The 11,717-nt window shown below is 42.4% G+C and overlaps 1 protein-coding gene across 1 annotated transcript; it reads left to right on the top strand.

The window, feature by feature from the left end:
• Positions 1–33: 33 nt before the first annotated feature.
• MALSU1 (mitochondrial assembly of ribosomal large subunit 1) lies at positions 34–9,470 on the top strand. Its single transcript, XM_072854139.1, has 4 exons — positions 34–240; positions 2,240–2,418; positions 5,459–5,540; positions 6,769–9,470. Exons 1-4 carry the CDS (start codon positions 51–53, stop codon positions 6,945–6,947), a joined length of 630 nt encoding a protein of 209 aa, XP_072710240.1. The 5' UTR covers positions 34–50; the 3' UTR covers positions 6,948–9,470.
• Positions 9,471–11,717: the final 2,247 nt, after the last annotated feature.

The raw sequence follows: 11,717 nt of genomic DNA, 5'->3' as shown, positions 1-11,717 counted from the left end.
TGGGCTGCAGCCGCGGGGGCGGGCCGCGGTGTCGGAGCGCGGCGGCGGGCATGTGGCGGGCGGTGTCGGTGGGGCGCCGGCTGCTGCGGCCTCTCCCCGCCGCGGTGGGGGGTGCCCTCCGGCCGCAGCCGCCCCCCCGGGTGGCCGGGGCTCCCCGCGGGGGCTGCGCGGTGGCGCGGGGCGCGGGAGGCGGCGGAGCCGGGGCGCTGGGGGCGGTGGCGGAGCGGCGCCAGGCGGCAGGTAGGGCCCAGCGAAGGGCGGCCTAGCCGGGAGGGCCGAGCTACCGGGGTAAACCAGCGGGTCTTCTCCGTGCGCGACACCGGTCGTGGTCATTCTGACTTCCCGCTTGGTACTTCGGTCTGGTTCTGCCATGATTGTTCAGCTTAATCGTTCTCGAGGTGTTCTCAGAGGGCTCCCGCGGCCTCACAGCGGGTGAGGGAGCGTGTGCGTCGAGCAGGCCCTCCCCTGCTTACTAGCAGTGCTCAAGCGCCCTCAGAGTTGGTAACTGCGCGGGCGTGAAGCGCCGGCTAATGCGGCATTGCGGCCTCCGCGCGGGGTAAGGCGCTGGCCTGGCAGGCCCAAGCGTGGTCGTGAGGCGGCACGTCAAGGAGGCCGCTGACCCGAAGGCCCTGGGCTCTGCCCAGCGCTCTCCAGCTCTGTGAAGTGGTGCCCTAAGCGAAATGTAACGCCGCGGGAAGAGAGTAACCGCTTCGAACCATGGGATCTCATTCTGCAGCTGCTGGAGGATCCTGGGGGTGCCTAATGCGATGGAATCGCCCTTACCTTGGCCGAGACCGCAGGCCTCAGGGTCATGGCATTTGCGCTGAACCATCATCGCCTCCGAAGTCCTGCTGTGAAGTGAGGAGTTGGTGGCTAGCGCAGACCAAGCCTGTGTGTAGATACATACAGGAACTTTTGTGAGAATAGTGGTGCCGAGTTGGAGGTGTGTTTCTCTGATGTACGCTCGCAAATAAATTTCCCTGTATAGATAACAGTTTTAGCAGCGCGATGGCTGGTTACAGGTATAAGCTTTTTGTGCACAGAGCGGGTTTGTTGTAGCTGTTCTGCAAATCTTCTCCAGCCTGAACCTGACCATGACGTTCAGTGTGGCAGAGTGTGCCTGGGTTTGTTTAGACCATTCGTTCTCTAAGTAGGCACTAGAGACTTCACATGTGGCTACCAGGCAAATATTTAACTGTTGTAACCGCTGCGTCTGGAGGAACTGTGGCCACTGCTAATTTTCTGCATGTGTGACCATAGCAAAAGTTGAAAGAGTGCGTGAGTCCCTAAGCTCAAAGGCTTTCATTTACAGAGATCTGATGCAATTTCATATCCCCATTCATGCATATAATTATATGTAGTTATTGTTCTTTTGTTTGGCTTTTTCTTTATATTGGTAAATATAAAGCTTGGCTTTATGCTGATGCTCGGTCTGCACTAATGTTCACTTTATAGTGGCAGGCATGCATTGCTGACAGATTCAAATTATGCCTTAAGTATGCACACAAGTTGCATCTACCATCTAATTAGGGCAAATTAGAAAGAAACTGATTTCGTGGTGTGAACAGAAGGTAGTTGCACTAATGTACTAGTTTCTAAGCTGGCTTGCTTAAACTGTTGAAGGACTAAAGCTTTGTCTGTAATATCGTAATTCTCCATGGCAGAACAGGCTAGGGAAAAAGAAAAAGGGGTGGCTTTACTCAGCCTGAAGATAAAAGTATCTTCAGACTGCATCACATCAGCTCCATTTTCAGGATATTGATTTTATCTACTTAAGATTTTAGAGTAGTTTCATCACCATGTATTATCACAGGCCTGTTGGAAAGCATTGTTCTGAAATATTTTTAATTTTGTCTGCTGTTTTAATGATGTCTGTTGAAGTACTTAGGTTTCAGTCATCTTAATTGACAAATATCTGATGATAGCATTGACCCTTAAATAGTAACAACAAGAAATAAGTAAGTTACATAAAAGAAACTTTGATGTTTGCTAACTGTTATATGTAATGATAGAGTGTTATTTACGAGAAGAGTGCTTAGTTCTCAACTTCGATGGTTTTAAAGGTGATTTTTAAAAATCTGCAGTTCATGTTGCATTGTCAGTATCAAACCAGACTCCACAGTGAGTGGCTAGCTTAGGCTATAATTCAGTTCATTGCCATTTTATGTCTTCTTAAGTGGTTGATTTTTGCAATTAAAAAGGTAAATTGCCACTGTATTATTTTTTCTGCCTGTTCCAGATACTGGTCTTCAGAAGTTCAACATTGACTTTGTTGTAGCTCTGCTGAGGCAAGAAAATGCTAAAGACATCTGTGTCATCCAGCTACCTCCAGAAATAAAATACTGTAATTATTTTATCATTGTGAGCGGATCTTCAACACGACATCTCCATGCAATGGCATATTACATGCTGAAAATGGTAAGAGAGTTCCCGCTGCACTCTCCAGGTTTTGGGGAATGGTTTTAAATGTTGTAAAAGGAATTTCCCCAGGATTGCATGTATAGGGGTGTTCCAGGCAAGACGAAACTAATTATCCTTATGTCGTTTAGTCCTGAATCTAGCAACTAACTGTACTTTTTTCCTTTAGCGATACTACTCAAAATTGAGAGAATATGTTTTAAAACCAGACCTCTCTGTATTTAGCACAGTGATGACGTTAGCACAGTTTGGTGGCTGGAACAAGGGTGATGTGAAATGGTGATGACGACCTGTGTCCACTTTTGTCTTCCATCCAGCAAGCTTCATAGCTATTCCCACTCATTCAAAATAGCTTAATCTGGCTGTTCTCAAACCCTAATCCCTAATATTTCCAAGTTCTCAGGTGTATTGTAAGGCTGGAAAAAAGAGGCACAGGATCCGCTTGTGGGCTTACTAAAGCAAACTGCTAGTTAATAGTCACCATCCTGTGCATGTACAGGAGGAAAGGAGAAGCAGCAGCAGCCATCCTTGCAGAGAAATCTTGCACTGTTTGGCTTTGGCAGAGTGTGAGCTTTTCAGTACAAAAATAGAGGTCAGAATAAAAATACAGGTAGAGCTTAGGAATAAGGACCAGACTCGGGGAGGGAGAAACTTTATGGCCGGAAAAGAGCCAGCTGACTGTTACAAAGCACAGTGTGAGAAATATGACTAGCCCCCATCTTGATCAGCTGTCTACTCTTAACCTGTAGCTTGCCTTCTCTTCATGCACTTTCTTTCCCTTCCTGACCCCATTTTTCCTTTGGCTCTTGGTTTTACTTTCTTCCTTCTGGTCCCATTGGTTTCAACTGTGAGACTTGAGAGGGGGAAGGAGAGAGGGGGACATGGTATTGCTTTTCAGTGCCTTTCTGAGCAGGTGAGGGGAGTTTCTTGTGTTCTCTGCAAGAACTGATGTATCTTTGCAAACTAAAATTTTGCCTCAAGCTAGAAGTTGTATTAGTGTGATTTGAATATACTAAATTTAAGTGCTTAATATGTACTCTGTTACTTGTATAACTTGCTGGTCTTAAATCGACAGCTATCCATCTCCCCCAGATCAGGAGAGATCAGTGAATACCACCCACCCTGCAAAAACATGCCTGTGCTACAACTGGCTGCTCCCTCTGGTGGCTGTAAGAGCAGCTCCTTTGCAAGGGCAGAGCCTCTGGGGAGACGTGGCGTCCTCCTGGGCATCCTGAGAAACCGGGAAGCCTGGCCAAGTACTCGGGAGTGGCTGAGCTTGCCTGGCATTGAAAGTTTTCTAGGCAAAAAGTAAGCTGAAGCTTAAGATGTAAAGCAGAGCAGGTGCTCAGGAGTGCTGCTAGGCAGCTGGCTAGCTTTACCATTACAGTATCTAAAACGTTATGGTAATGCATGATGTACACTAAAATGCAGAGATGCTCGTGTGTAGCATGAGGTCTTCCTGCTTTTCTTCCAGTAGTTTGTAATGGGCAGTCTCAGCTACTGCTTACCCCTTCCTGTCTGGTTTCATGTTAGAGGAAGAAACTAACACTTGAGTTTATTATAATCTGTTCACTATTACACAGCCTTTAAAGACAAGGCTGAAGGAAACTTGTAGTGGAGATCAGCCTTTCCAACCTCTGTTACATAGCTGATGGCAGTGCGTGCTGGGCTCTTTAGTATTTTAAGCAGACTTTCAGAGAGTCTTTGACAATTACCTGCTTTTGAGGATATCTCACAAGCTATCTTAATGAAAGGAAGGTAGAACTAGTTCTGAATTACATTTTAAAAATTCTCCATTCTGGTCTGCAAACTGGGGCCATTGTCCAGCAGCTAGCATTGAGTGGGAACGACCAGGAACAGTTGCATTTTGTGATAATTGCTTTCCCACTGAAGTAAGACTCATTTGCTAGCCAGCCATGCTGTTACAACCTGTTATTTTGTATTTTGTCTTTCATGGCAGAAATGACTGTTAGAGCCATGCAGTTTCACTCTCTGTTTCCTTGTGGCCTTGTGCTGAAATAAATAATGTTTGGGTTTTTTTGTTTTTTAAATTTCAGATTGAAAAAGGTTTCTGGTTTTTTTGATTGGCTGCTTCAACAAGAAATAAGGTAGAAATTTGAATAAAGGAGCTCTGTGAAGACGCAGTTGACTTCATCCCATTTTTTTTCTATTGATGCTTTTTGTAAAGAAATTAGTAGGTTATGGTCAGATCCAAAAGAGGCAGTACTTAAGCCTCTAGTTATCAAATTTCTTCAGCTCTGGTGGCTGCTTAGGTGCTTTATGTATCAGGTGGGGAGAGCTGGGCCTCTCAAGCTAGCATCTACAAAAGCTACCGTGTTGCATAGGGAACCAACTACCCTGCCCTAGCTGAGCTTTTGCAGTCCAGCTTCGAGCTACCCTCTCCCCTCTCTCAGTGCTTTGCAGCTTGGAAACCTGTGTGCCAGCTGTGTTTTCCCCCATCTTGCAACAAGTGTTGAGAGTGTGCTCTCAAGAGGCAGGAGGCTTGTTTAAATGCCTTCCTCGTGGCATGGGTTGAAACCTATTTTCTCCCCACCCCCCTATCTGAGAAGAGGATGAGCTTGGCATCTCCATTTCTGCGTCCTTAGTAAATGTAAAATGTTCTGCGTCCTAGCCAATGTAAAACAACAATGAAAGGTTTCTGAAAGGAAATAAAACTTAGTGGTAATGTCAGTTACAGGGAACCTATAACTGAAAGACTAATGCTAAACAACTGATTCAGTATTCATCTTGAGAAAAAATGGACACCTATAAAATTCATGGATAAGTGTATGGGAATTCTGAGCATTAGAATTCCAGATTTGATACTAAATCCCCTTGAGAAATCTGTACTTATTTTCTGCTGCTGCAAGTGTATATTATTCTTTCTTGTGCAGACCCCAGAACCAACACTGACTAATCTAACCCATTTCAGATTTAAAATTACTCTAGACAACTCAGCAAAGTCCAGCTTATCTGCTAGGTTTTAGTGCTTTTAAATAAATGCAAAGTATTTCATTGTCTGCCATTGCTTCTCTCTCAGTACAAGCATCACAAAGAAGAAAGTGATCCTCATACTCGAATTGAAGGGAAAGAGACAGATGACTGGCTGTGCATTGATTTTGGTAAATATTTGTGAATCTGACAAATATGAAGTTCTGCATGAGCTCTTTGTGGAAGGAAGCATCTCACAGTCAATGCTGGTTGCTGCGGAGAGTTCACAATACTCTGCTGTTTTGGAATTCCAGTTGTTGTTACTTGCACTTATTGGGATACTAAAGAAATTTTCACTAAAGATCATTGGCACTGAGAAGAAAGCAGTAGCTACTCTTCAGTGGCTAAAACAGGTCTTAATAAATTGAAGATAACAGTAGTGGAAAGAGAAAAGCTACTTCAGTCAATTTTCTTAGGTTTTTATTACCCCTGTCTAGGCAAGTGGGGGCTCTTTGTATGCTGCCTTAGTAGTGAACTTTTGAACAGACTTTTTCACTGTCCGGATTGTACCATGACACAGGGTAAAACCTCAGTCCTAAGAAATTGAGTTTAATTCTTTATTCTACAAGTGTGAAACTCTCTACACAAACATAAAAGACTTTGCATTGAGAAAGCATTCCTCCTTCACTGCTAACTCTAGAATCTCACCCTCTAACTTTGTGTTTTGGCTTAAAAGAGAGCATGGGTGGGTGAGGAGCACTGCAGCCAGGGATGTTAAGCCTTGGTTACTTAACTGTCAAAATCATTGACAGTAATAACTGAAAACTGATTGAAATTTCAGGCCATAACTAGAAAAAAGTGCATTAGAAGTACACTGGAATTAATGTTCTCTACTATTGTTTGCACAGAATTAATGAAAACCTGTAAGAAAAACCTTATTATGTAAAAGTTTGGACCTGTTTCATTAGAAGAAAAACACTGAGAAATATGAGCAACACACCTAAGGAAAATTACTTGTCTATAGCTGAATGTTGGTGGTAATATAGGAAAGCTGAAAGTCCAGCTGTAACCTTAGGGAGGGGACTCTTGCAAGTAAAATTTCCTTCTGCTTACTTCCTTGTGTCCCCTAGCAGTCATAACTTCTTTGGTCTGGAGTCTTGCAATAGTGTTTTAATTTAAACCAGAGTATTGTCCTTCTCATTCTCCTGGCTGTAGTCTTGGAGTCTTTTGAAGGACTGACTAATTCCTAACTCTGTTCAAGAACTGGAATCAGCAACTTAAGAAGGGACCTCCATCAGCTGACCTGTTATATCTAGCCAGAGTGGGGGGGTGGAAGACTTGAATTCTTTTTGTGCAGTTGGAAGTGTAGTAGCGCTTTACAGTTCATGTTAATTTATTGTGAATTTCTCTTCTGTGCAGGTAGCATAGTGATGCATTTCATGCTGCCAGAGACACGAGAGGCTTATGAATTGGAGAAGCTATGGACTCTCGGTTCCTATGATGACCAGTTAGCACAGATGACTCCACAGTCACTGCCAGAAGACTTTATAATTGGACTGACTTCTAACAGCAGTGATCATCTCGAGACAAGAACTTAATGTAGCTGTGGAGTGGAAAAAGAAATGAGTGTGTCTTCACAAATCTGGGAGACATGCAGTCTTGATTACTGACTTAATAGTCATTACAGTTGATCAGTACAAAACAGGGTATGTATTTGATGTGCCTAGGTAAAGTTCTGAACAAGCTACAAAAATGATCAGAATCATTTAGGTTGGAAAAGACCCCTAAGATTGAGTCCAACCATAACATGTCAAAGAAGGAATCCTATCATAAGGGAGCTTCCTGGGGGAGTTACTGTCTCCATGGAGTTTGCAGTGAGAAGAGTGAGGCGAAGACAGCTGCTTAAACTACTTCCCTAAAACTCATGCTCAGCCTCTACAGTAATTGTTTTTCTAGTATCTTTGAAAGACCTGCCTGTAGTGGCACTGCAAAAAAGACTTGAGTGCTGCAAGGAAAAACTATGTGACATAGTACAGTTTAGATGAGGCTTCTTGTGTTAAGCCATTTGCTTCTAGTCACAATAAAGCAAGTCATGCTCCCAGTTGAGGGAGAAGAGGAAACAGACTGGTGTTACTGACCACGTAAGAGCCAAGAGCAGCAGCGACAAATAAATGTGTCTTGAGTTAACAGAACAGTAAGTCAGTTTTTCAGCCAAGGCTAATCTGTGTTTAATAAAAAAAAACCAACCTGAAGAGCTTCAATTCCTTGTCTTCATGTTAAAACATTCATCTCATTCTAAGTTTGTATTTGGCCCCTGTCCTAGTTTTCCTCTCACTTGGTTTCTGGAAAAGGACACTGAGGCAGCATGCTGTGGCAGTGTAAACCTTCAGCTCCTTTGAAGTGGGGGAAAGTAGTTCTAAAGGAAACCCTTAGTAACTGAGCATTACTTGCTGCTAATGGACTTTCAGAAGGCATTGTGCAGTGTGTTCTTAGTCTGCCTGCTGCATGGTCTAATAACCAGTTAGAAGAGCTTCAAGATGGTAACAAAACTTGGCCATGTAAAACAAGATGCTTTTCTCCACTACAGGACAGGGCTTTCATCATTAGATTAGGATCTCTTCCTTCTGGAGAAGCATGCTCTTCCATGCATGAGAAGCAGGAACGCTGAGGGCAATCACCTTTTTCACCCATAGCCCCACAAACTACTTGAAGCTCTGTCTGCATCTCTTCCCTGCACAGCAGCTGCTGTTTGTCATGCTCGAAGAACATGACCTTGGTTTTTGCTTATGGGGTTGTGGTGGTTAGGGGGAAGGGGGTGTAAGTGTTTGGTTGGGTTTTTTTGTCTGTCAAAAACAAAAAACCTTCTCCCTCATTTCAGCCTGGTCATGTTTTCTTGCTGTGTCTAGCCTCCGTTCTTTCAGGAATAACTGCCCCTAAGTTCACCTGCTCTTTGATACGAGGCAGCAGATAGTTCTGCAAATTAAGCAAGGAACATTTATTAAAGGTAGTTGAACTACGCAGATAAAATATCTTTGCCCACAAAATAAAAGTATTGGTGGTAAAGCTGACTGCAAAGAAAGATATTCAAAAAGCTTCATGATACTTGGCAATAAGTAATCCACATGGGGGAAAGATAACCTTGGCTGTCTTACAGAGTGATGGGTTCTAAATCAGGCACTTCCTCCTAGGAGGAATATGTAGGAGTAACATTGGATCATTCCCTGAAACCATTTGCCTTTTACTGCTGCTGCTGAAGATAAGTAATACTAGATGAAGAGAGGCAGATTCAGCAAACATTATGCCATTATATGAACCCACATTTAGTAACCAGAACCGCATACAGTATCCTGTCTTGAAAAGCACAGTAACAAAAGGAGCGCCCAGAAAAGAACAGTAAGAGATAGGGAACAGCTTCTGTGTGAACAGACTAGGACACTTACAGCTGGAAAGGGGTAATAGTCTGTAAGACAAGACAAAAAAAAAAAAATAAAATTAACTGAGGAGACAAAACCCAGTAAAATAAATGAAAAAGTATGACTGAATTTACTGCAAAAGCACATTGTGAAAAGGAGTTATCCACTGATTGCTATTAAATAATCGAACTGCCAGCTCAGGAAAAGAACTTCTTCATCCTCCCATTTAACAGAAGCAGTCATGATCTAGGTCAAGCTACTGTGACGCCCTGGCCAGGTGACCTGCCTGACTTGGTGAGCCTTTGGCCTGACCCTCTTAAAAGCTGGGACCTAGGAATTAACAAAGACAGTCTGAAAGATCAGTACTATGCAACATTAAACCCCTTTTGGAAGGAAAACATTTGGGAATGGTTTCAGTTCTACCAATCAGGTGATTTCTGTGTAAAATAAAAATACTGAGCAGCTTGTCCAATGAGTCAGTAGATTCATCCTCTACAGAGGTGTATGCAGGTTTGGCTCTGTGCAGGATCCCTTGGTGATGGGATGAACAGGAGAAGCAATTACCAAGGTGAAACTTTTGTCATCATTTCACCAATTTCCTGCACTGCATTTGAGTGACTTTGTTGTCAAGCAGCATTTGCCTTCATCAGTTGAGCTAATATCTCTGTTATAGCCCAGCTTGAGTGCTTACTCCAGAATTTTTCACATTCATTTAAAAATCCTATGCCCTAGTACCATGTCGAGACCATGCTGTCCTGCACAGCATACATGCATTATTTAATGGAAACTAATACAAAGAGCACATGCCTTTGAAATTGCAGCTTAGGAATAAAAGCTTTGGAAGGTTAGAAGCAAATAAAAGCATCATGATTAAGCAAATGCTTAAAACAGTCAGGGGTTTAGCTGTCACAAATGCACCAGCGATACAGAGGAAGGCTTAACTTCTTATGTTGCTCAAATGGCAGGGATGCCAGTTCTGAGAAGATAGCTCAATATTGGCATGAAAAATGAGCTTAGAGTTCCCTTGTGAAATGCAATACCCTATGTAGTGTTTTCTACAGACATCATTTCTTCAATTCCTTCTTTCTGCTGGTTGGTCCCAGTAAATGAGCTGTGAAGACAAGTGGGAGAGTGCAAGAGTTTGGAAAACAAGTTTGGTTTTCCACTCCTCTTTAAAAGCTCCGGAATTATATTATTCATGATGCTCCTTCATTCCCCAACCCCTCCCTCTCACTCTAAAGCATTCAGTTAAACAATTAGTCTCATTTCTATTCCAAATAATGTTAACAAGGATCTAAATGGAGAGGCGCTACCACCTCACTGGCAATTGGTGTGGGTTTGGGTGGTGGTTGTAGGAGCAAGATACAGGTTGCCATCGCATTTGCTTGCTAGTGTGACTGGTTCTGCCTACCCAAGCTTCTAGGGCCACATTCATTACACAGCTTCATCACACTGACAGCACCAAAGTAAAGACTAGGTAAAAAGCAACCAAAAAAAAAGCTTAACTACAATTCAGATCTTGCTTCAAGCCTGTTAAAGATTCCTTCATGTTTGCCCTGGGTCAGGACTGTTCAATATACATCCCTTCCACAGAAAACTGGCCTAAATGATCTGCATGAGACTGAAACCATGAGCTATAGGTTGTACTACAGACTGTATAGCACTGTTATATGAGAGGGAGAAGAATTGTAAGCCACAGAAGTCACTGCTTGTAGCGCAAACATTGTAACCTGGCTGCTGGATGGCCTATGGAGTACCTGTGGGTGACTGTTCATCCTTATCCAGTTATTATTATGGACAGAAAACCAACTTGATCAAAGCACCACAAATACTTAGGACAGTCTGTCCCTATGCCTCATTAGTTTAAAAAAACACCACACAACTTTATCTGATGATAGGAGTTAAACTCTTTATTCCATTCAGAGGCATCTGGCAAGTGGAGCTGCATTGGGGGGCACATTACAGATGAAAAATGATCCATACTTTGTGGATATTGAAATCATTTACAGTATTTACTTTCTAGCTATTCCCAAGTACTCCAAATTACCAAGTCTCAATTGAAAAGAAAAACATGATTTACCATACTAAGTCTAGAAATTTAAGAGAGATGACAGTATTTAAATCAGCAGATGTAAATGCAGCGCCTATTTGTAAAGTAATTTTTATGGAAAATAATGAAGTCAAATCCTTCTCAAATGTTAAGAAAGGAACATCAGACTGACTTAAGCCTCAACAAAAATTAAAATGCTATGACTTTTCATACTTCAGTAATTTTAAATTCATTGTAAGAAAAAAAATTATCCTAAAGGCTAGATGAAGGTCACTGTCAAAAAAGGAAAAGAAACTCATTTTTCTTTGCTAAAACTACAACATAAGTTTGTGGTTTTTAAACCAATTAGTAAAGAAGAGATGCAGGAAAAACACTTCAGACCATTTTCAAAATTATCTAATCTGTACAACAATGATCTTTGGGAAAATTATCTAGTCTATGTAGTAATGCCTCTATTTCAACATGAACCTAAGAGGTAGATAACAAAATGATGAAACAAATGTTTTTGCTCGTTGTGCCCCTCAAATCAGTGCAGCATGGTGATTCTGATCATCTCATGCACAAAAAACATCACAAAAAAGGTTCAGAGGTAATAGCATGGCTCTGTCGACCACACACATACAGGCGCGCACACACACACACACAGCAGTCTTTATGCACCATGTGTTGCCACATATTTTTTTTTCTTCTTAAACTGAGGTAGACTGAAGTTTATTGTAGAAACTTGAATGTGTCACTATTACCACAATCATCATTCAAATTACATTCGGAAATTAAAAAATTTGGTAACTTTCCTGTTATCCCTGCCTTTTGACATTTTTTTCTTCTCTAATGGTTGGTTGCAGAACGTGCATAAATCCTGCTGCATCTATTATAAGCCAGGCTAGAGAGGTTGTTGGTTTTTT

This window comes from Ciconia boyciana, chromosome 2 (assembly GCF_034638445.1).
Source record: "Ciconia boyciana chromosome 2, ASM3463844v1, whole genome shotgun sequence".
Taxonomy (NCBI): Eukaryota; Metazoa; Chordata; class Aves; order Ciconiiformes; family Ciconiidae; genus Ciconia; species Ciconia boyciana.
The sequence above is the reverse complement of the archived record's forward strand: the minus strand, read 5'-3'. Positions and strand labels throughout refer to the sequence as shown.

What these genes read in the sequence shown, in the direction of transcription:
- MALSU1 (XM_072854139.1), top strand. Translation starts at nt 51, where the DNA reads ATGTGGCGGGCGGTGTCGGTGGGGCGCCGGCTGCTGCGGCCTCTCCCC. An exon ending in CATATTACATGCTGAAAATG is followed by an intron (nt 2,419 to 5,458) that starts GTAAGAGAGTTC and finishes CTTCTCTCTCAG; the next exon opens with TACAAGCATCACAAAGAAGA. An exon ending in CTGGCTGTGCATTGATTTTG is followed by an intron (nt 5,541 to 6,768) that starts GTAAATATTTGT and finishes TCTTCTGTGCAG; the next exon opens with GTAGCATAGTGATGCATTTC.